This window comes from Poecilia reticulata, chromosome 3, assembly GCF_904066995.2.
Source record: "Poecilia reticulata chromosome 3, P_reticulata-male-v2, whole genome shotgun sequence".
NCBI classification, from domain to species: Eukaryota; Metazoa; Chordata; class Actinopteri; order Cyprinodontiformes; family Poeciliidae; genus Poecilia; species Poecilia reticulata.
The window spans coordinates 7,895,475-7,920,923 of NC_088832.1; the positions used below are offsets into that span (position 1 = coordinate 7,895,475).

At 40.6% G+C, this 25,449-nt stretch overlaps 1 protein-coding gene across 3 annotated transcripts; it reads right to left on the reverse strand.

The window, feature by feature from the left end:
* Positions 1-878: 878 nt before the first annotated feature.
* LOC103462180 (uncharacterized) lies at positions 879-24,034 on the reverse strand. 3 transcript variants are annotated; one of them, XM_081605003.1, is made up of 5 exons: positions 23,858-24,034; positions 6,502-8,079; positions 3,823-4,014; positions 3,495-3,666; positions 879-1,936 (listed from the first exon to the last, which is right to left on the reverse strand). In XM_081605003.1, the coding sequence occupies exons 2-5, from the start codon at positions 8,035-8,037 to the stop codon at positions 1,755-1,757; spliced, it is 2,082 nt and encodes a 693-aa protein (XP_081461129.1). In that variant the 5' UTR covers positions 8,038-8,079; positions 23,858-24,034; the 3' UTR covers positions 879-1,754. The 3 variants fall into 3 exon arrangements, with proteins under 3 accessions (XP_081461129.1, XP_081461130.1, XP_081461128.1); XM_081605004.1 differs by lacking the exon at positions 23,858-24,034 and adding an exon at positions 23,377-23,581; XM_081605002.1 differs by lacking the exon at positions 23,858-24,034 and adding an exon at positions 10,676-10,829.
* Between the last annotated feature and the right edge of the window lie 1,415 nt (positions 24,035-25,449).

Consider the following 25,449-nt stretch of genomic DNA (forward strand, 5'->3'; position numbering starts at 1 on the left):
TCCCCCCCAAAACAGGAAAACAGAAAATATGGCTTTCGTTTCTGCTCTGCAGAAGTTTAGAGAGCACTTTTCTACTATAATATTCGTCATTACAAGACGTACCAATAGAAATCACGTTAAACTTTTTTTTGTGTTTTTAGTTGGACATTTGTTTAGTTTTTGTGGCTAGAAACCATTTTAAATGTGACAATTTTTGGTCTTTTGTATGAGATAGTTTGGACACCACTGCACTAAATGAATCAAAATTAAGAATTCCCATAATTTTTGCTCTGTAAGCGCATGTACCTTAACTTTTATTGAGTTACTAAAAAAATCTAATGAAAAATAGGGACCAGTACTTTACATCGGATTAAACTTAAAATTGCCATCGGCCAGGTAAATCTCAATTTTGACATATTTATATATATATATATATATATATAATTTATTATTGTTATTATTATTTAAAACCTAATCTCTTTAGAAATAGATGTAATAAATTCAATGTGAAGTTCTATATAAATACTCTAGAAATCTACTAAACTCTAAAGTATGAAAAGCTATAGAATTTACGGAAAAATGTTTTGGAACAACGTACTTAAGTCAGAAATGTCACAAAATTCAACACTATTCCCACATGTGTATATAAGAGCAATGTTACTATTCATAATGTTGGTTAAATTTAAATATTCTTCCAGGTTTTCATTAAGATTCAGTTAGATATCTGATAGTGGACCACTTAGTTTTTTTTTTTTCTGAATATTTTCCCAAAATATCCAAACTGAAAAGAAAATGAATGCAGCCATAGAATTACAGAGTCCTGAAACTAATTCTTGCGTCTCAAAGGACATCCACGAAACATCTGCGATTTAAAATAACCCTACCAGTGAAGCAAAATCTGTTGTTTAATAATATAGTTTAATATTGCCATATTTGGGAGTTGGAAGATTTTACAATCTTATTTCCCCAACAAACAAACAAACAAACAAAAAAAGGTTTCAACCCAAAAAAAAAAAGTGCTTTGTATCATTTACTCAGTAATTCAAAAACTAGAGTGATATATTCACTACACAGGATAGATTATTCATGTAAAGCTAGACCATGTGGAATAGAAACGGTGGGTAAACACGCTGCATGTCGCAGAAAACCTCTGTACAGTGAAAGGGTTTTTACATGCCAGCAGTTTTTGACCTGAAATCTATAAATATGCGGTGACTATTTATCAAAACTTCAGTATTTAATGAGTAACAGGTGGACAGGGTGGAAGATGAGCCGTAAAATGTTTCTAGCTGGCACTTTCAGTCCAGAATACGATGCCGTGTGTTGGACTTGTGAACGAAGATGGCGAACAATGACTCTTTTTTTTTTTTTTTAATAACATCTGCAGTGTTTTCTTCTTTTTAAGTAACTGATACATACACACAACATAGAGGTTTTTGACTGTCCATCAGTGACAGTTTGTGAGTCAGTAAGTCTAGTTATTATGTGAAAGGAGCTTCCAGACCACAATCAGCAGCTTCAGAGTCTCTGCTTCAGGCGGGCGGAGGGTTGAAACGGCTCCTTTGAAGCACGCCTCCTTCCAGGCCTCCCATCATCGTCCGTCAGATTCTGGAAGGAGGCCCGAGCTAGAAATGGATGAAGAAGAAGAAGAAGAAGAAAGGAAAAAAAAAAAAAAACATTTTCCCCCAAAGTCTGTGAAAACAACTCTAATTCCCATCAGCTTTTAGAGGAAGAAGGGAGGAGGGAAAACAGCATCTTCTCTGGTCCATAAACACTCATGGCGTGGTGTAGCTGCTCGTATCCTTCCCGAAATTGTAATATTCCTCCATGTCCTCCATGTTCGCCGTGGTGAGTTTTGTGAGGTTTTGGGAACCGCTGTTGTCCATATTGTCTGGTGATGTAAAGTTAAAGTTCTGGCCTTCGTATTCGCCCTGGCTCTCCATTTCTGGAAGAGTTTCTGCACGTTCAAAAGTAGAAAGGAAAGGAGAGTTTAATGACAAAGGGAAGGCAAGCTTATTTATATGCCACGATTAATAGACAAAATGATTTGAAGGAATACAAACAAAGGTGTTATAAAAGGTTATTGGAACAATTTCAAGTCTGAAATATATTTAGATTTAAGATACATTTCAGTCACTTAACCACACAGAGGTTTCTGTTGATTTTAGTGTCGCTGATTTCTGGTTCAGGCCTGATTTCCAACTTCGGGACCAAAAACAAGGAATGTGCTCTTCTCTGCATTAACATGGGGACAACTGTAACCCAGCAACTCCTCAGCTGCGTCTCCATTGTCACGTCTCAAACTTGCCTACAGGTCCTCAAATCCAGGCTTTGAGGACCTGTGTCCTGCAGCTTTTGATGATGAATAAAAGTGGCCCGAGAACGGAGCTTTGAGGAACCCCCAATATAATCTTTTATCACTGAGGTTTGGAACAAAAAAGTAGTCCATCTGACAAGTATTACCTGAACCGACCTAGCTCAGTCACAGACAATGCCATGCACATTTTCAGGCCACCAATCAGTAGGCTTTGATCAACATAGAACTGAGATACAGTAAGATTAAGCGAGATAGACTTAACATATTACTGCTGAAACAAAACTACAAGTAAGCAAACTTGACATTGTTGTAGCTCATTCCAGAGATGCAAATTACAAAGAGCTTTGTAATAAAATATTAATACAATAAGACAACAAAAAGCTAAATTACAAATATAAACCTAAAAATAATAAATGTCCAAAGGTTATCTAAAAAATAAAAATGTATCACTAAAGGCTCGTCTGGATAAGACGTCTTCACCCGCCTTTCAAAGGAATCACTGAGATTCTGAGTGGATGTCCAAGTCTTAATTAGGTTAAAGATGTCATTAACAAAAGTATGGATAATCATCATGTCAAAGTTAGCATTTTGGCTCAAACTTTCACTTTTAAACCTTACTCAAGCTAAAGAAACAATTAATGTAATGTAATGTTTAGACACATTGATGAAATGCAACCCTCACGTTCCTCAGACCAGTCTGAACAGCTCCATCTAAATTTGCTGGCTGATTTTGAAGGTGCAGAAGGACAAGCAACCATGCTGCGTTTCTGGAGTCAAAGTGAAGGTTATTGTACCTTTGTTACTTCTTAACGTCTGATGAACAGTTCAGTAGGTGGAATTTACAACTTGTTCCCATTTGTCTTCTTAGTACTGTGTTCTGGTTGACAGCCTGACCGTAGGTGGATATTTGTGGATAGACTGGCTTTTTAACGATCATTGCCCGGAATGTTAGGTTTGCTAGTCCTGTAATTACTTATTATTGAGACAGAATGGTCTTCTTTAACAAAAACATGACTGCAGCTGTTATTGCTGCCTTTGGTGAAATCAATAAAGTTTCCCTGAAGGTATCATTTTGTAACTTAGCAAAATCACGAATCCAAGATAAAGATTTAAACAAACATTAAGTAGTATCTATTAACCTAAGATGATATGATGCTTAAGGAGAGACTCTACATTGTAATGAAAAAGCAGCCCTGACCTTGACCTTCTGGTGAGACGTCCATGCCATGTTTGACCTTCATGTGCCTGCTGAGGTTCCCCTTCAAGTTGAACTTACTGGTGCAGTAAGGACACTTAAAGGGCTTATTGCCGGCATGGAGATGCATGTGGCCCAGCAGGTTGTACATTCTATTGAAGGACTTCCCACAGACCTAGCCCAAAAAAAAAAAAAAAGCATACCAATTTAGAAAAGTTGACATACACTAAATGAAAATACACAATTAGGTGTCTCATTCTCTTTGCATTAAATTTGTGTCACTGGAATCTCGTCAATCTCCCAAGGTGACGACAGCCGTCCAAATGCTCACCTTGCATTTGAAAGGCTTCACAGGCAGATGGACGATCATGTGTGTCTTCAAGGTCTGCTTCTGGATGAAGCTCTTGAAGCAGACGTGACACTGGAAGGGCCGGACGCTGTTGTGGATGAGCATGTGCCTCTTGAGGTTGGCGGACAGGGTGAACTCCCGGGAACACACCTCGCACTTGTGGCCCTTCATTCCCTGCAGGACACAAGCGACATAAACGCGCGGCGAAGGCAGCAGGGAATGTACAAAAAAAAGAAAGAAAGTTTTCATCTCGTTTTTGGTGACCTGCAGATTATTCGAATTCACAACAATGTTAATTATTACGCTAGTCTTGGATTTAAAAAAAAAAAAAAAAAAAAAAACACCTTGCGGGTGATTAAAATGTTCTTGAATAACCCTAACTCTTAGGGTCTTGGAAGCTTTTCCTCCAGATTCTAGCTGTGTAAAACCTTGTTTATCTAATAAAGTCCAATAAAACAAATGCATGTTTGTGGCTTAAGACACTACAAATAGACCATACGTGTCAAACTCACAGTGCAATTACATTTGGCCCACATGGGTTCTAAATTCCCTGCCGGTAAACAGCACATACTACAAATCCCATAATGCTCTGGTGGTGATACAGAAGGTTCTCTGCTGATTAACGACTTCATGAGTTTAGCACTGAGCTTTGATAAAGGCATGGACCTGAATGGTTGAAATGTTATTGAAGGAAATTATTACAATTATTATCATTATTGTTGTGGTTGCTGTTAGACTATAACGAAGGTTCCCACTTCAGTAAAACTCTAAAAGTTACAAGAGAAGAGGCATAACATTGTTTATTTTAAATTAATATCTGAAACTTTGCTTGTTTACATGTGAAAATATTTCTCATTATATCATTAAATCTTCCTGATTTGCAGACATTTTCTCAATAAATACCCAGGCTTGCCCATGACTTTGGCCCACAGTGTATCTAATTTTGCCTGTGATAACACACCATTCCTCCGAATGGAGGTTAAAATGTACATAAAATGTAGGCATGTAAGATCCTTACAATTGAGAAAATACTCCAGCAAAAGTTTTCTGTACATCCCTGAAGATGAGCTACTAACAACTAAAGCAACATTTTTATTGGTTGCAGGAAACAATGCAATAATAATAATAAAAAAAAACTACAAATCAATCAGCAAATTAATTGATGATTTCCAGGCCTCAAGTCCTGCAGCACACTGATACTAAAGAGCATGTCTAGAAGTTATCAAACACTGCCTGTGGTATAACGCCAGTTTTAATTCATTTCAGTTGAAAAAGATCCTTTTTTTTTCCTATCCCAAAGGGAAATTAAATGTTGCCGGGGATGAAATCCCCTGCCCAAACATGCAGGTCAGAAAGGTGCATCAAAAAGAGAATTAAGAGAAACAAGCCCTTTTCTAGACATCTTTTATAAGACAACAGGAGCAGCCTCGAGGCTCTTCTAAATGAATGTGCTGCTGCTTCATTTACTCTACTTTACTGTCAGTGTGGGGAGAGATTAAAAGTTGGGACTGAATGAGAACAAATCAGCGCGTGTGGAGTGAGAGACGGTGTTTGCGTGAGAAAACTGTCTGCCCACTCTCTACCCGACAAACAGTTTGTCCACAAGGGGCAGCTCCAAACAGGCAGCAGGTACAAAACCAAACCACTGCAGGGAACATGCCACCCAGTGGGGCGGAATATGGACTCAAGTGTGGTCATTACCCTTCAACATCATGGAGAGGGGTTTTCAAGAAAGCCTTTTATAATTATAATTTTAATCTGCCATTCTATGGCATATTTTTGTCATCTGCGTGGGTAGAACTCACCAGGTGATTGGTTTTTGGAGAGACAAGTGGACAGACGGTCTCATGCTGTCCTCTGTTTCCACAAATATGTGAGCAGGCAGGAAAACTGAGTAGTTCTCAATTTGAAGCAGACGAGGACTTTGACAAGAGGTTCGTGGAGATGCTTGTCAAGCTGACCCTCAGTGCACAGCAACATATTGCATATGTTATAATGTTATTCCCTCATCAAAAACATACCTGGAGTGTTGCTTAGATTTTTTTTCATGCATGTTTGAGAAAGACTCTAATCTCCCATGGCAACCATTCAGCTAGGCAAAACATCTGGGTGGACCTAGCTCTGCCTCCCAGATGTAACTCCTCCTCGGAGCTGCAGGTTCCAAGCTACTGAGCTTCCGCCTCACACAACTCCAGAAATCAGCTCCTTCAGACTAGCCAGCAGCAATTAGCAAACACCTGGCGGAACTGCGCATCTCCTGAGCTCATCATAGCAGCTACTTCTCAGTGCTATGCTGGCAAAAAATTTTGTTGAAAGAGTTAATAGAGGAGCGCTCTATCAACTCCTGAAGGTTTTAACAAACCTTTAGGAGTTCCTGATACTGAAGGTGGAGTTTAAGAAAGAGTTTTAAAAGCATTTTAAAGAGACCCAATTTCAAGAAATTAAATTACAAAGTCAAATTTCTTTTAAGTCATATTTGATATATAGAGCGCAAGCAATTGTGTTGATTAATTAAATGTGTTATAAATTGGAACTATGTGTCTGGAAAAAACATAATTCTGCCCTTTCAAACCACATTCATTCCATATAATACTGCACAGGATAATTGTTTGCAGGAAAACCTAACGGCCACATAAGGTGGGAAGTGACTGGTAGGAGTACCTTATGAGTTAGCGAGTGCTGACGTAAGTGATGGAGCTGCACAAACTCCAGGCCGCACTGTGAGCAGGTGTAAGGCCGTGGGCTCTGGTGCTTCAGCAGATGGTTCTGGAGCTGGCTCCGGTATGCAAAAGACTTGTTACACTCGGTGCACTGGAAGGTGTGTGGGCCCTGGTGGCTTGTCTGGTGCCGCTTGAGGTGGGCGTAGGTGGGGAACTCCATGCCGCATTGCGAGCAGACGTGGCAGCGGCCGCGCTCGTGCTTTACCTCGTGCGCACGCAGCTCGCTGGGGTAGGCGAAGCCCCGGCGGCAGAACCGGCAGCTGTATGGCTTGACGTCGGTGTGCTGGAGCATGTGTCGCTTCAGGTGGCTGGTCTGGGTGAAGCCCTTCTTGCAGACGGTGCACTTGTGAGGCCGCGTTCCTTGGTGGGTCAGCAGATGGGTCTGGAGGTGACTGGGCTGCTTGAAGAGCTTCCCGCAGTGTGGGCAGGCGTGTGGTTTGATGCCGTTGTGGCCCAGGATGTGCGTGACCAGGTTGTACTTGGACGTGTAGGACTTGTCACACATGCGACACTTCCAGCGCTTGAGGCCGTCTCCAACATCCACGCAATAAGACTCGTCAATCTGGATGTTTATGTCCAGCCGGTCCACTCTGCGGCCGCCATGTCGCCGGGGAGGCTGAGGGTGCGGGGGCTGCTGATGCTGCGCTCCGCCGCTCCCGTCCGTCCACATCATGCTCTGGCCGCCATCTTCGTACTCGCCGCCCATGCCCATTTCTGTAGAGTCATAGCTGCCCACCTCACTGGTCTGAAAGTAGCTGCTGATAGCTTCCTCCTGCTGATTGGGCTTCATCATAGCGTTGCCTGGGTGTTCTACCTCCTCTTCGTCCTCTCTAGCTCCTCGACAGTGGCCCCCCATAGGGCGCTGGGGCTGGAGTCCCCTGTGACCCTGCTCTGCGCCTCTATGTACCACTTGGGCAGGCGGAGGATGGACGTGAGTGTTTGCTTGCTGCTGGTTGGTGACTTCGCGCTCGCACTCTGCACAGTTCTTGTTGGGGCCTCTGAGAGTGGCTGGATCTACCTGAATTAATCCCCCTCTGGGCGCCATATTGTTCAGCATGTGGACGCAAGAGGGCATAGCAGAGGTCACCCCTTCCCCTTTCACATGGGAGGAGGTCACGTCACTGCCTTGGAGGGTGTGACGGTCAGGGAGGACCATTTTGGTGTCCACATGTTGCGGCGGCGGTGCCGCCTGTTGCCACCGCCTCTGGCTGCAGCTGGGCTGCATCTGGCCGTCTTCTCCTAAATTGTCTCCGAGGTAATCTCCGTTGGCGCCGATAAGCTGGTCTGCGTACTCGTAGTCGACTCCGTCTACTGGCGGTGCAGGAGACTCTTTGGGTTCGCCGGTGTAGAAGCCGTTGGGTGCGATGGTAGCTCCAAACACTTCATTCTGGGAGATGAGACCTAGCACGGCGGCCTGGGCCAAGGACAGCACAACTACGGGATCTGTCTGTGTGCTTATGTCCACCAGCCTGGCCATTACCTTGGGCTCACATCTACCCAGGCGCCGGCTCGCCTCCTCCTGGAACAGAAAAGGACAGTTCATCTTTAGACATTGTTTGCATAGTCTAACCACATAGAAGCAAAGTTCCTTATGAATTTCTATGGTCAACATTCGTAAGTCCATACTGGACAATAAACAAAAAAGTTGCAGAAACAATAGAATGACATAGGTACCCCGACTTATTAAGGAAGAAAACCATACTACTAAATCCCATTCAATTAGAAGCAACTTTATTTACAAGTGAGTTGTTAGCATAAAACAACTCAAGATTCACTGCCCCGCCCCTTCTACCGAGATCAACTAATCCCCAAAGCTACACTTCTGTTAGCCTTTGACTGGAATCAGACAACGTTTTGCTTGACCAGATTGTTTTTTTAAAAATCAGAAATTGGACCACACATAAGGACTTAAAGATTGCGCTGAAAATAACAATCTTTGGGTTGGATGACTGAAGTAGACTCAGTGAGCTGGTTTCAGTATCAATGGTACTGAATCCATTTTCTATAGACTCATGTCAGCCGTTCATTCGGAATGCCACTTCAAAACTGAATGGGAGACCAAATTTGGTTAAAAGATAGCTAATTGTATTACACCAATGTTTTTAGATTTCCCACAAATAACTCGAGACTCTCTGCTGGACTTGGTTTGCGGTGTTTTGAAACCCTCAGATGAGGTACAATCTACTGGTCACCCAAGGAGTACACACAGAGAATGGTAGTGCCAATCGCTAATTTAATATAATTACATTATTAATGTTCAACATTGTGATGGTAACATCAGTTCAAATTTACACATGTTTTCCTAATTTTTTTTTTCCATTCTCACATCCCTACCATTATCCTTGAGCTACAGCATCTCAGCTGCTAAAAATATTCTTAAAAATATATATTTAAGTATGCTAAAAATATATGTAGGAGCAGTTGGGAGACCATGAAACTAGCAAACAATATTCTTGGTCTGCAAAAACATGAATGCATGACACAATGCATTGGCAATCCTTGGCAATTGTGATATTGCCAGCTCTAGATTTCATCAAGTAAAACTTTTAATATATGGTCTTCAGTATTATTTTTTATTTGCTCTTTTTGGGGTACCATAAGCTGTCAGGTCTTAACGAAGGAGTCTCAGGAAGTGCTACTTTCATATTGCTAAATGTATACTGGTTCAAGTAATCAGTACTTCATTTGCCAAAATCCCTGACACATGGGAACATCAGTGATTTGTTTAAAACTTGGAAATAAAAGGGCAAACAAAGACTACTACACTCGCTCCTGGCCAAAGAGCCTTTTATTAAGTTTATCAGTGAATGGGTGAACTTCTAGTAACTCCAAAGCCAAAGTGATAAATAAGTTGGACTAAGACTCAATGTTAAATGTAGCAAATAAACAGGGGAAGTCGGAATCGAAATGTAAACCAATTTCAAAACGATTTCTATCTTTTAAATAATATGAAATAAATTCTGGAAATTTTAACGTCTTTCTAAGCTCAATTTAAATTTTTCCTACTAATCCAGATTTTTTGAAAGTGCGTACCAGGAACCCGGTACATTTAAAAATGCCCAGCTATAAACTGATTTCTAGGGAAGCATGTCAGTGCCAAGTGTCAACACTCTGGAACAAACTTCCAGAAAACTACAAAACTGCTGAAACACTGAGCTCCACTGAGCTTTTCCACTCAAGTATCAAGCTAAACAGACTGGTATAATCTTTTTATTTTGCCATGATTTTCTGATATGGGGCAGACTGCAGCAAGCCATAATCTGGTAAAAGAGCAAGGAACGTTTTGGTATTTATTTAGGTAGGTTTTCCTAAACGTAGAAAAGGGCTAAAATCGATGCCAGCAAAAATCGGTATAGGCAATAAGCCACAAAATCTCTGATATGTGCATCTTGATTTTCTCTGTTGTGAATGAAGCAAACCCTGAGATGTGGGGCATGAGCCACAGGAAGTATGAAAGACAGCATCTCAATCCACCACGATAACTATATGGTGTGAGTGTTGAGGATTAGATGGCCTACTGATCTCCACACACACAGTGAAGTGCAGAGGAGGCTGTAGGGGCGGGGAGGGAAGACCTGAGCAAGATTAAGGAATAAAAAAAAAGTGGAAAACAGCAAGAGAGTGGGGGAAAACAGTAGAAGAAGAGGAAGAAGGAAAGAGGGAGGGGAAGCTTAGAGCAGACATGAGTCTAACGCAGGGGCAGGACGGGAGAGAGAAAAAGATAAATGAAAGGTTGAGGGACTGAGAGGCAGGAAGGTATTGGAGGAAGAAAGTGGGAAGCAGCAGCTAAAAGAGAGAAAGAAGAAGAGAGAGAACGAAAGATGTGTACAGACAGAGAAAAGGATGGGAGGGAGAGGCGATGAGTAACCTGGAGACAGATGAAAAAAAAAAAAAGAATCCAAAATGAAAGCCAGACTGAATAGAAAAATGTCAGGTAAAGCAATTCGGAGAAAGAGAGCAAAAAGGAAAGAGCTCTAACGAAGGAAGGTGGTAACAAGCGAACAGAAAGAAACCTACGTGACTGACAATCATGGGAAGCAACTTTCCAAACAAACAAAATCACCGGATCCCTGAAGGCAACCACCGACCGCGTCTTTCCACCATGCTGAACTCACCACGCTCCTCCTGCTGTGAAGTTTCAGGTGCTTTAAGGACCTCATTCTTCAGCGTGAGTGACAGTCGGCTCCGTCTGCCTCTCTTTTTAAGCGCAAGGGACGGAGGGGAGGCGGGCACGAGCGCTAACCCATCCTCCTTTACCTCCTCCTCCCCCCCATTGCACGTTTTAAAAGTGATCGCAGCAGCGCTAACGACATACGGCAGAAACAAACACTAACGTTCTTCCGCCGAGCGAGCAAGTGGCTGAGGATAAATGAGCCAAGTCACCTCAAAGTCCCAACATACGAGCTCAAGACGTGCGCGTGAGAACAATAACCTCATAACTGTCTGAGATTATACTCTCCAACTACTCCTCCATCTCAGTCGTTCTACTACTGTTTCTCTTTTTTCTTCACCTCCATCTTTTCTCTCCTTCATTAAGTGATTTTTTACAAGATAAAACCAAATAGTTGCGAGACTGTTTCAAGGACAGACTTGCACGGAAACGTCTGTCAGGGTTAGAGGATGAAGACGACGGAAAGAGGATGAGAATGAAAGAGATGGAAGGTGACTGACAAGGGGATGAGCAAATGGAAGGAAGGAGAGAGAGAGAAGGGAGATGAGAGTGGATGGAAAGAATACTCAAGAAAAAAAAAAAGAAAGGGGAGGGAAGAGACAGAACGAGCGAAAGAGACGGAGGGGGATGGGAGAAGAATGCGACATGGACAACAGAGTTAAATGACAAAGCAAAAGATGTTTTTTTTTTTTCCTCTGTCTTTATGCTACGTCAACTTCAATTCTACAGTGACGAACTTTCCATCTCTTTTTAGCTCGACTCCTCCAGCAGAATTAGGGAGGAAGCAGAAACCGGTGAGCAGGTGAGAAAGCGGGCCCCAGGGCCGACCAGCGTCAAACAAGTCACATTTCTAGACAACGCAAGCATTCAACGTGCTGTTTTGAATGCATTCCTCAATTCAATTTTCTATTTTTTGTGTGATTGTCCTCACAAAATTTACTACTTTGTTCTTCTAATGTTATGACTTTATTCTGGTAATATTAGGACGTTATTCACGTGTTAGTTGAACTCCCACGTAGAGTTGACCTGAATTCAAACTCCAAAAAAAATTGAAGTTGTAAAATGCGCTCGTCAGTCAAGATGGCGGCTGCCATCGTTGTGAATTAAGGAAACCCAAGCAGTGCATTGGTAACAAAAACAAAACTCCTGATTTTCCCAAAAATGTATCTTCAAATACCAAAAATTCAATTAATCGCTAAAATTGATTTATTGCCCAGTCCTATTAAGAAATATTAGAGTCTAATCCAAGTTCCTCTGGTTGAAGCCAAATGCTCTGGGCTCATCTTTATTGGGATTGACCAAATCAGTTTCTCATTTCATTTAAAATTCATCGATGTGGTTGGATGTCATTTCTGTCCGATCGAGATCTTTAGAAACAACCTCTTATGTATAGTTGTAGTTTGATTTGTGTTGTAGTCATTTACATCTTTAAGCATTTAATTTGGAAAGTTGTGGTGTGTTCAATACTTATTTTACCTATTGAGTGCTATTTAAATAAATATAATTATATTGAGTACTACATTTAATCTAAGACAAGCTTGTTGCAATATGCGTGTATGATGAATATTTCCATTCTGATGATCATTTTTCGAAGGGCAATTTTGTTTACAAACTTCACAACACATTTTATTCATGATTTCAGTTGTGTGTGGTTTTTATTGAATTTTTATTTGTGTTTTATGTGGTTATTAGTTTTTGAGAGGGAAAACTTTCTCTTTTTTTTGCCATATTCAATATATTACTCGAAAATGGTCTCAAAACAACACCATCATTTATGGCAATAATTAGTGTGACAATTTATCGTCCAGCAAAATTTGTTATCGTGACAGGTCTGATGTAAAATGTTAACATTTATTGAATGAATTATTGAATACATATTTTATAATTAAATTTAAAAACTATTTATTAATCACTGAATATTTATTTTGCTCCAGTAAGACACAGGTAGGTCTGGACTCACTACTCTGACGGTATCCCCACAGCAGGATGCTGCCACCACCGTGGGGGAAGACATTTGCAGTGTTCATGTTTCTGGCACAATTCACCAACTTCCAACGTGGACGGAGAGTCCCTTTGATTAACGCTACATGAACTTAGAAATATATATTTTATAAAAGTTTTTTCATACTTCAAACATGACAGTAAGTGATATTTTAATCAAATTTTTATGTTTTCTTATTTAAAAAAAAGGAACCAAATTGTTTTGACTCATTTTCTCTTTCATTTTACACCTTTTAGCTAGCTTAAGTAGCTACTACAGAAATACTAATACATTTTTTTCTTCGACTGTTCAATTCATGTCAGAATAATCAAGATTACTCAATTACTAAAATAAGCATTTGTAAAAGCCTAACCTGCAGTAGTCCAGTTTTTCATTCTAATTAAAACCACATCCTTTGTGTTTTCCCTTTTTCTCAAACCACATTGAACAAAACTATGCTGCAGCCTTGAAAGTTGGCCTCTTGCTGAACATATCCAAACAAAGCAGCTGCGACATTATGAGAAACCACATGTTTAAGGCATCAACACTGGTCGAGATGTACGTTTTATTTAGAACAATGTGAATAGGATGGGTGATTTGAATGGCATCATGAACGGACGGGTTAAATTTAAAAAAGCAAATGTGCTTTAGTGCAAATTTCAGCTTTGAATCTGGATGTTTTGGTTCTGGTCAGTTTGGATTTTTATGATAGAAACAACGGTTTAATAAAAGTTTGTGTCAGAAATCTCAGGGAGAAGTATGGCTAAACAACCAGATGGAGAGAACATGGAGGAAAGGGAAAAAGAGAGGGAACTGGCAGAAGACAAAATGGGGGGCGTAATGGAGCAAGCAGAGAGAAAGAGGGAGAGAACAGATGATTGCATGAAATGAAAGAGGGATTGAAGGGGGGGAGGGAGGGGAGGAGATAAAGGGAGCAGGACAGGGAGGCGGGAGAGGACTGAGAGAGAAAGAGGGAAAGAGAAAATGAGAGGCTGCAGTGGGGGATGGGAGGATGCAGAGTGAGAGCAAAGAGAGACTGAGAGCGAGACAGAAAAAAGAAAGAAAAAAGGAGATAGAGAGAGAGAGATGAGACGGGGAGCGACGTGAGAGAGAGACAGATGCAGGGAGGGGCAGCGTGCAACGTGAGAGAGAAAGAAGTAGAAGGATAGGAAGAGAGGACAGGGAGGGGTAAAATATGATGGAAACCGAGAGGAGGAAAAGAACAGAGAAACACGAAGGGAGGGAGAGTGAAAGAGGAAGAGAGGAGGAACAGAAAGAGGGGGAGGGGAAGAGAAAAATAAAGAGGTACAAAAAAAACAGGAGCAAGTGAGGGAGGAAGAGAGCACAGAACCCCTCGCTTTTTGTTTTTGAGGTTTTATAAACATGGCTGCAGCCGAAGCGGAAAGAGAAGAGTGGAAGTCTTCATTTTGAACACAAATACATTGTAGTACAGTGGTCTTCTTCTTCTTCTGTCCTGCAAAAGCAGCTCAAACACAGGTCTGGACTGGTTTTGGTGCATGATAGGAGTTCACAAACTGGGCCCATAGGAGAGAGGAGGCCATGACATGCTGATGGGACCAGACACTGCAGAGACGGCGAGAGACATTTCAGGGTTTTATGTGAGAGAACCAGGCTAAAAAAGGTGCACCGATCAATCTGCTCCAGACCGGAACCGGCCAATTTTTACCAAAATGATCAGCAATATTAACAGTAATAGACATCGAATGATGGAACAGATCCCAAACGAACAAGGCTCGGTAAACAACTGCAGAAGGAAGCAGTGTCAACTAGAGGTGTGCCGATCGATCGGCCACCGGTCATAATCGGCCGATTTCCATGAAAAAGTGTATGATTGGTTATTGGTGATCGCCGATCATGGTCTCTTGTTGCCGATCACACAAACCGATCACCTGCTTCTCATTTCGCAGCATTCCTGTGCAGCTGGTCTCCTCTTTCCTTCACACTGCGCAAACGCGCAGCAACAAATCCTAAGCGATGTGGAACTATAACGCACTGAGTGACTGGGGAAGTTTGCGTGTTGCGGCGGAAAATTGAAGCACGTGGGGTGAAGCAAGTCAAAATGCATCAACACGACGAAGCTAATACGACATAAAAACAATGCCATACTTGACGGAGTTTGGCTATATCGAGGCTCACTGCAGTAAAAAAGACATGGAGGATCAGATGGCAGGTAAAGCAGCGCACAGCTACAAACACTCACCCGGATTAGCATGACGGTCAGAAAGCTAAACAAATAACCCGCAAAATTATTTAAGTCTTCGAGCTGCGATGTAAGATGTTGGTTGAACCGCTGCTCCGGTTCAACCAACGTCGGAGTGACGGAGCCGCTTCTGCTCCACCTGGTAGTGACTCTCACACCAAACCTCTGCTTAAAGCTGCAGCATCTAACCTAAAAAAATACATTTTACATACGTATTAAAACTTTCGTTGTCCTAACATGAGACAGATAATCTCTGAAAAACTAATCGATCTCCTCTGCCTCCTTCCTTTTCTGCATAATTACTCCGCTCAGTCAGAAACAGCCAATCAGAACTAGCAGTAATCAGCTAGCCGCCATGCTATCAGGAAGTTTTCATTCAGTAACTCAGGATCGTTTATTGCAATGATCCTGTATTTGCCTTTGAATGTTAAGTTTTATACTTGAATTTTTTGGCAATGTTGAGAGGTTTTATTTTGACTCTTTTCATTATTCATCCTCTTCAGAGCTTTCATATGTTATCAGTCTGTTAAAGATAGTATTACAGATAGTACAATTTGCACAATGCCCGTTTTTTTCTTGGAAAAAGTTATTAAAGACTAATTTTTGTCTAAATTAAGGTGAATTCATGGTTCCTTTTTCCACATAATGTAACCGGTAGTGCTTTTGATTAAAAAAATTATTATGTGATCGGTATCGGTGATCGGCCCTCATGGGTGATCGGAATCGGTATTGGCAGAAAAAAACCTGATCGGCACGTCTCTAGTGTCAACACGTTGAATAGAACTTTTCAATGGAAAGTTTCCTTCACCCATTGCTCAACAATGTTAAATCAATTCATAAACTTTTGTCATGCATTATTATTACAGTTCGTTACTGTCTGACTTCTACCTTCCTCTGCGAAAGCGGGTCGCAAAACGTTTTGTTCACAAATATTGCAGTCTCATTTAATTAATAGGAACAACGACGGCACAAAAGAGATCGAATTTAAGATTGAAAATCATAGTGGAAACTTTTCCATCCCCGTCCTTTCCTTTCTCAAGCATGAAATGGACAGAACCTTTAAAAAGTGACCAGGCCCCCTGGGGAATATTTTAGCCTGAACAGACTACATTAAAAAAAAGAGACAATAGTAGGTTTTCTGCACCATGAATATTACCATAACCTTAAAACATCAATCGATTACAACTAAATATGAAGATTTGTCAAAATATTGCTTGTTAGCTTTATACAACTATCCATTGAGTTAATTGGTTTGTTTGCAGGACTGCTCTTTAAATAAAGAAGACTTTTTATTCATTCCTTCATTCCTGTTGGAGTTAAAACGACTACCTCTATAAAAATGGACTTTTTTGAATTCCTTCACGTTTTAATACTTCGGAAGCAAAACGTCCAGATCATTCAAAGTCAGAATTTGCAGGGCAGACCTCAAAGAACACCAGAAAAGTGTTAGACATTTGCATTTTCTCACACCCGACTAGTGCAGCTGCAGTTAGTGTTTTTCCTGTTCTTTTTCTTATTTCACATTCACAGAGGAAAAGAAACAATTTAAACACTTTGCAGGTAAGAATGTACATGCAATTCCTTCTCCTTTAACAAACACCCCAAATGCTCAGACAGCTTTCTTAAGCTCAGTGTCTTCTAATAGTTACCACAATTTGAACACTTCTACTGCAAAAATGTACACACACTGTAGATAAGACTAGAGATGCACCGATCTCATTTCAATATCTGTATCGGCTCAATATTGAAAAAGATTCTAGATCAAGTATTGCCTGATCAATAAAGGCAGATCTATTCAGTCTAATTCTATGCTTGGTGCTGTGATGCTTTATTGTTTATTTTACATTATATTTAAATAGTTACACTTTTTGATTTGCAGATGTTATTTTTTATATGTTTGACCAAGGTAGTCAACCTATTTTATTTATTTATTTTATATTAACCGTTATAATCCTAACTGCACTGACTGACCCAGTTTGTGAAGTTATTGGTGTATTTAAGTGTGCTGTACTGCTGCAGAGATTTCAAATAAATTTGTAACGAAAGAACAATTTTAAAATCAGTCCAGCACTGTTTTTCTGTATCGGATTGATATCGGCCGATAAGCCTCAGATATCGGTATCGGAAGTGAAAAACATGGATCAGTGTGTCCCTAGTTAAAACTTCTATTAAAGCATCATTATCTTCCTGAAAGTATCCAACACTGAACTGCATTTTGGACTTTAGGTAATCAAATGTTTGTTTAATTATTTTGGCATTTTTATTATTAAATCTTAAAAAAATTAAAAGGCAACAAACTTTAAAATTAAAAGGCAAAAAATTGTATTTTTGCAAAGATTTGAAGATGTGTAAAAAGGAGAGACAGGAAGACTCTGCATTTGTGATTAAAAGCCCCGTTTCAAACCTGAGAACCCGTAAACTGAGCATCAGTGAAGGCTTCCTGCATGAAGCCCTGAAGAGAGTGAATTACAAAATGTTGAGAGGAACAGAGGGGTTTAGTTAAGAGCACGTTTTCTGACATTATATTCTTTGTTCACCAGAGGGCAGCGGACGGTTTGTTCTAATTTAGACTGACTGATCCAGTGATGAACCATCAAATGCACAAAAAAAGTACAGCAATCCGATCATACTAAATCAGACTGAGCTTAAAAAAATAAATGACATTACACTGAGCATGTTCATTGGCCCTGACTCACGCCATGTTAAAACGAAAACGATTGCTTTGGGTTTACTGTGAACAACCAAGAGTGACAGTGTGTTTGTTACCTCTTACATACCAAACCTGCTGTTTTTTCTATAAATTGTATAAAAAAACTAAAGGACCACAACAGTGTTACCCTACAAAGGCCTAATACTCTGAGCAATACGCACATAAACTGAAATATAGGCTAAATATAGGGTATAGCTTATGTTTTTGCTAGTCTGTCAAAATTGTAATAATGATCAATACATTTTAATCATAACATGATGAACATGATGAACAGTTGAACATGTCTAATTAAACTAACATAGCAGATTGTTTCATGTGAAAAGGTACATGGACGGAAATCATAAATTTCAATCAGACAAGACAAATATGATAAATGCCGTTCTAGTGCATTAAAGCTTTTACTAGACGTTTGTAGGAGTCAGAGTTTATGTCTAATCTGATCGCGGTTGCGCTTCATCGCCAGATAATCAACATATTATCAATAAATATTAAACACTTGACCCCACAGAGAAGCTTCTCTGCACCCACACAAACAGCCAAAGTAACCCTGGATCCTCCGAAGTAATCAGTGGCGAGTTGCAGTCGTCATCCGGCATAAGCAGCCTAATTACGTCCATTAAAAAGATCCCAGAAATCGATGTGATGAGAGCTGAAGTCCTGCCCTGCTGGAGAAGAGTCCAACTACTCTAACCTGGAGTTCAGCGACCCCGCTCTGGATTTCCAAAAACTTCTCGGGATTAATGTCAGAGAGGAATAGCTGCTTTTTTTTTTTTATGAGAAATGTATGCCATATTAAATTTCATTCTAGCCATGTGACTACATAGTTACACTGAACTCAAAGTAATCGGTTAACGTCTTATGTCTCCACAAATGCCGGGTCTCTTGATCTTTTGACAGCCCTCCATTTTGTTCATTTGACACTTCTTTCTCTCCCATCCCTCTTTCTTTACATTTCCATAGATACTCCATTCCTTTCCCCGTGTTTTATCTTTCCCTACTTCCTGTACTATTCCTACTCTGACTTCATCACAGCTTACTCTTCCGCAGTTGTCTTTTTAATGCACAAACTGTACGGTGGGGTCGGGACCTCATTGACAGAATGACAGAAACTTACAATATTTGTTCACATTGACAAATTTGTACTCAGGGAAATTTTTTCCTCATCTTGTTCTTCACCAGGCAGAGACATCTGCAACCCAACAGCGCCCCTAGACATCAAACTTAGACTTGTAGAGTGATGTTTAAGGAAGTACTTCAGTAAAAAAGATCATGCTCGTTCTCCAATTAATAAAGAGGCATTTTAACAAAATGTCTCGTCACATCAAAAAGAAATGGAATATATTTTAACAATTTATTCAGGTTGTACCCATAGATTTTGATATTTTTGACGTTTGCTTTGTGGTGCCGTCGTTCAGTTCGGAGGAGACTTTTAGGGTTCAAAGACGAGATGTCATCTTTCGATCAACGTAAAAGTAGCGAAGCAATAAAATGCGTTGTCAGGTGCAAAACTGAGACAAGCGGCTCAGTAGTACCAACCAGAGCGCCGACTGGACAGAGTGAGGACTGCACCAGTCTCACCCAGAGACGGAGACGTGGGGACAGGACGGAGAGGGGAAGCAGAGACGCAACCACAATGCACGCACATTATGACACACGGCTAAAATTACACCGAAGAGGGCATGAACTAGGCCACGGCTCTGCATTGTGCTGGGAGCTGGTAGTCAGCTGACTGAGTGGAGGGTTGCAGCGATCCCAAAGTCAAAGGCCAACAATTACTGCTGCATAGAGCAGTGATGTCTGATGGGGCCAATTTGTTGGTGTGTGATCAGTAAAAAAAAAAAAAAAGGCAGATGTCTTTATATCTAAGAGTTTTAAAAAGCTTTAATAAGCTCTAAAATAATTTGGGTATAAATGACATGTTTGGTGACCTGGACAAAATATTCTACTTAGGGATGCACCGATTGCAGTTTTCTGGCCGTTCACCAATTTTTAAAAAGCCTGATCTGGTGATTCCGATTTTGGCCGATGCAATTTTTTATTTATTTATTTTTTTCTGTCAGAGAAGTCATTAAAGATGGCGACTTTAGTGTCCCTTAAAGGCCCTCGAAATGACTGATACAAATTTAAACCACCAGAACAGGTGGTTTATGGAAACAGATGTCTAAAAAGAAAGAGCTTTTGATACTTTCCTTGATCAATGAGCAAGCAAATTAGAGCCCTCTTAAAAAGAAATGTCTCAGATGGGATACAAATATGTCAGTATTTGCTTTCATTCTAATTTAATTAGCCTTCTTCAAAAATGAGTAACCCATATCCCATTGTTGTTGATGGGAATAGAAGAAATGTATAAAAATTGGCACTAAAAACTTAAGACATGCCATGACTTTCTTTTAAAAAGCCGTTTAGCATCCACAAAGTTTGCAAAACTCTTGACGTTATTTACCCGTTTAGTTTATTATTGAGCATGTTAAGCATGCCCTCAGCATAACGCAGCCACCATTATGTTTCCCTACACTGAATAGGTGTTTAGGATCAGCATATTTTAGGTTTTTCCTACACAATCTTTTATGTGGGCTTGAACATTCAGTTGTATCTGACCAGAGAAAGATGACAAAGTTTTCCATTATGTCAATCTGCTACAAAGGCTAGATTTGAACGACGACGTTTGTTTTGTCAACATTAAACTACCACACAAGTTTTCTTCAGTCTATCTACTGACTAAACTTACCTCGCAGGCCACTTTCAAAGATCCAGTATCAAGAGATTGTCAAATGCCAACAATTAGAGACCTCTGATGAGTCTTGAGCCAAGTAAAAGAATTAAAAAAAACCTGCAATCCTGGCACCATCAGTCTGGATGCTAAATTTACAGCAAACTTTGCTTGTGTGCCTCTAAAAATACAAATGCATATTTATCTACATGGAAGCAGTCCAACAGCGTGGTGAAGCCTCTTGTGATGACAACAGTTGATGAGTCTGTTGTTTTTGTTCTAATAAACTCTCACTTTAAGCCACGTGACCGGAGCCGTTTAGTTTACCGGCCCGGCGGTCACGTCTGCAAAACCGAAAAACATTCAACCATTAGCAGAACCGTGGCGCAATTCAAAACAGCACATTAAATTATTAAAACCATGCAGAGGAACCCGTCGGCTCATTTCTGAGTCTAAAAGCGAGAGTAAATTATGGAGAAAAATAAAAAGTCTCCCGTTTGCAACCCGACCCACGTTCTAGTCTGAAGGATTTATCGCCGTGGCCACACGGTGCTCTTTTAAAACACAAACAAACCGGCGGTGCATGCTGGATATTGTTCAGCATGACTGTATCCAGCAGGCAGCACACATTAGGCCTTTGTGCTTTGAGAAACACCAGCTTTTCTTTTTTTTTTCCCCCCCCGTTTTTTTAAAGCCTGCCTGCAGCACAGCCATGCACTGCAATGTGCTGACACCATCATCAGCTTTTTCTAAACCCTTTTCAGCTTCATTCCCACTTCCTGATAAAGAATAACGCGAAAAGAGGCCATTTTTATTTAATTCAATTTACATGAACAAAAGTGTTGCAAGTTATAAAAATCTCTCGCATTGTTATTTTATTTTTTTAAATATAAAATCAGGTCCAGTGCAGCTCTTTTGCTGACTATAATCCATGAGCGAATAGTTTAGCAATCTCTGAGCAGAATACAGATTGTATACCAGCAGCAGCAGCAGCAGCAGCGTAATAACATATTATTGATCCAAACTGGGGTGATTTCATTTTTCCTCGTGGTAAATTAAAAAAAAAAAAAAGTTCAAAAACGAAGGTGTAAATCCTGAAACTGAAAACGGATCAGGGTCCAACCTTGTTGAGCTCCACAGTTGGACCATCGATACCTGGTGAAATCGCAGCACTGTTCTACCACGATGCGGCGACCATTTTTAAACAATCTTTTAAAGGTCATGGAAATTGTTTTTTTTTTTTATGCTTGAGTGAGTGCAAGCGCATAGTCACAAAGGGAAGGAGCATATTACATTAGGGCTAGTACTAATTGCAATTAATGACAGTAATTGCAATTAATCATTTTTATTGTGATTAATCAATAACTGAAACAATTAATCGTTACCCAGAGTATACAAAGTCTTAAAAAGGCTATTTGCTGAAAGAACAACACCATAGCAGTAATTGAGCCAAAACTGTACAAAAAAAGTACATTTTGCGTTTAAGAATAAAAAAAAAAACTTCTTTGTATGTAAATACTTTCTATCTAGAACTCTTCAAGTGGCATAGTTTAGCTTTACCTGGTAAAAACAAATTCTATTAAGTACCTTTTGCTATCCAGCTAGTAATTGGTCGAAAAATCAACAGGAAGCTTTTCACATGTTGATGTTAGAAGTATTTGTTTAGCTCCAGATGCATCCTTTGCAACAAATGATCAAGCGTTCACTAAAGGAAGGCTTGGTATTGAATTTTATTTTATTTAGGAAAATACTTATTTTCTAACTTATAAAAAAGAAGGAATTGAAATATTTATTTGCATTTTCTTATGTACAGCATTTCTAATATTGTACAAAATAGCTTAAGACCTTCAAGAAAAAAATCTTTAGAAAGTGACAACCTTTTCTTATTCAATTAATTGTCAGAATAACTGATCACTAAAATAATCGTTAGCTGAAGCCTTAAAGAATACATGTTGTAGAAGGTCGAAAGTAAAGGTGTAAGAGCTACGGAGGGAAAGACGTACGATTTTTCAGTATCCAACCTTCTCATCACCTATCGTAGAAGAATTGGCCGTTTCTAATCTCACTGGTGCATTTCTGGTACACGCACAGACAAAAATATCAAATCCACGGCGGTGTGTGAGAACTCCAAAAGTCTGAAAACGAAAGCAACTCGCGTTACAGTAACAACACTGTACAATACACTTTACCCTCAGGTGTTGCAACAAACACAATTTTCATTGTCTTCAGGATGTTAAATGACACAAATGAGTCACCTTGTGCAACATGACTTCATAAACACCGCGGCTATATCCATCCAAATGACATCTATCAAATGACCTGAAGGCCACAAGGGGGAGGAAGATTTTTTTTTTTAATTACTGCAATCCACTGAACTGCATCAGAGCATATCTTTAAGCCCCTCCAGCCTGCCAACTGCTATGCTAGGTTTGCAGCTGGCTTGCTGCATGCAGTGCACCGTCCTCATTACTGCATGGCAGGTATGTGTGTATGCAAAGGGTCAGCAGGGTGATTACTCGCTCTCCTCCCTTGCAGCACATTACATTGGGCAGAACTGAGGGTGCAAACGCAAGGAACCTAATGCCCCACCAGCAAGGCTGTGTTTGAAATGCACTGGCTTCATTAGTGCCGTCGAGGATACCTGCGTGGCCTATCAATGATCTCGCACAGCACTGGGGGATTCAGCCAGCTGGTGGAAGGCTGTCCTCCATGCAGCAGCTGCAGCAGCTGCAAGCAGGCCGGGCTACAGGTCATCTGCTGCAGTACATCTTCCAGGTGTCCAAAATATCAGCTCTGACCGGGGTTTCGAGCCGAAATTGTGGCCTCAGAGCCGAAGCACAGCTGTGTTACCTCAGATAAGAGATATCTTGGTCTGCTCAAAGCCACAATAAACAGCAACAAAACAACTTCTTGGAAAAGAAATACGCGACAAGTCGAGAGCAAAAACTTTCTTGAAGGCAGGCCTAGCTGAGACAGCCTAGCCTCCGGTGTGTCGGCATGAGGAGCAGGCTGTGTGAACGTACAGATTAGTGATGGGCTACCGTAGCCCGGTGTCGCCCCTCTTCCTTTCTGCGGCTGTTTCCCCACTCTCTCCATCCCCCCCCCCTGCTCTGTCGACGCCATCTGTTTGTGGCAGGAGAGAATGTGGAAGTACAAAAACAGAGAGAGGGAGAGAGAGAGAAAAGAAAAGACGACATTTTGACTGTAGTTGCTGACCTACATCGCCGTGTTTGCGCTCGCGACGACGAGGAAAAGCCGCACCGAAAAGACGAGCTGTTCGAAGCGCAGAGGCGGGAAAGCAAATAAAATGTTAAATAAAGGTGCAAATATTTATGTGGGTTGACCGGGAGGAATTTGATAAGTTATGGTTGAAACACTCCTCCTCCTGCTGCTGCCTCGCCGGCCCGGATAAGTGAACGCTATCAGCGGTAGAAATTCGCGCTGCCCTCCGCTCCGTAACACCGCCACAACAAGGGAGAAAACGAGAGAAAAAGCACAACTCACCTGATTCCAAAAGCGGTTTATGGTGGCGACGTGTCTGTGGTGAGCATCAAAATGGGAAAAAACATTGAACGCTGGGTCCCCGTTGTGTAGCAGGAAGGAGGGAAGGGAAGGGAAAAGGGGCTGACGTGAATGAATAAACAAGCGAGCTCCTCCTCAGCGCCACAAGTAGAAGCCCGATGTGGCTCTTAAGCGGTGTTACCCACAACTAATTACATCATTTTTTTGTTTTAAAAAAAACCTCTTTAGTTTTACAAGTATTTGCTTTCTCTTCACTCAACATCCCATCTTTTATAATCTATGAAATTGTATTTATTAAGATAAAATTACTGAAAATCTTCAGTACAATCATCCTGTAAAATTTCTGCTTCAGTTTCATCCAATAAAATTATATCAAATCTTTTTTTTAAATGCTAAAAAGATGATTTTTGCATTATCATTAAAATCCACCAGATGGCAGTGTGCTTGCATCCTGACAGCAAAGTAATCGATACATCCTGATCAAGAGTAACAATATATGACTACTGATAGGTGGCGTGAATAACACTGATTACTTAATTCAGAGTGTTTGTTTATGTAACAAGTGCCATCTCAGGGAACTATGTATACAAGACATGCAGTCCAAACTGATTAGTGTTTGTAACAAATATGTGTACAAAGTAATAAACCTAATAAATACATTGAATTTAATCTCATTGTAAGCAGGTAAAATAAGGTTATAATCCCAATTGGTAAACAGTCACCAATTGTCTTGACCAATCATGTGGTGACAGTTGAAAGTAACCACCCCCCTTTTAACAGGAAGAAACCTCCAGCAGGACTGGGCTCAGGAATGGCCAGTGCGAAGGCTGACCTTGGTCCAATTCAACAGACGGTCTACTTTAAATTGGTAAAAAAGTTAACCTTGGTCCTGATGTTAAGGATTAACAATGTACAGTTCATAGCACTTTTGTCGTGGCTTTTAAAGAAGGTCGAAGAATCATGTTTTCTTTTAAATCACGTTGATTGCTGTGTGTGTCCATTATCTGGGAAGCATTTGGCACCAGTTTGTACTATAGTAAAGGTTTAATGCTTTGAGCAGTGTTTTGTAGGAGATCTTGAGTTGTGACTTCCAAGTGGACATCACTTTCACACGTCCCACCCACATAAGCATTGTTCAACAACAACACTTTTGTTAATCCCAAACAAAAATTGAACATTGTAACTCATGTCATGCGAGTCTCTTCAAACAGTGTTGTAGATGCCAATGGCTGTGGTCAGAGAGGATCTCTTGTAGTTGTTTGAATTACAGCACATCTGGAGAAGCCTTTGACTGAAGACGCTGTTGTTGTATGTATCCTCTCATGAAGAGGATGTTCAGGGTTGTCCATAATGTTACTCATTTTGTAATTTTACGTAGAATCTTTATTTGCATCTCCAGAGGTACCAGAACAGTCCCTAGAACAGAGCCAGTCTTCTTCACCAGCTTGTTGAGCTTTTTTAAGTCAGTGGCTCTGATACTGCAACCCCATTAGATAATGGCATGCTCCACAACAGACTTATAGAAGATTTGCAACATCTTGCTGCAACTCCCTGAAGAAGTACAGTCTGTTCTG

Coding starts and splice junctions, on each gene's coding strand:
- LOC103462180 (XM_081605002.1), bottom strand. CDS start 10,720: ATGAGGTCCTTAAAGCACCTGAAACTTCACAGCAGGAGGAGCGTG. Junction 8,080..10,675: donor TTCACAGCAGGAGGAGCGTG/GTGAGTTCAGCA, acceptor TTTCTGTTCCAG/GAGGAGGCGAGCCGGCGCCT. Junction 1,937..3,494: donor CGTCTCACCAGAAGGTCAAG/GTCAGGGCTGCT, acceptor TTGAACGTGCAG/AAACTCTTCCAGAAATGGAG.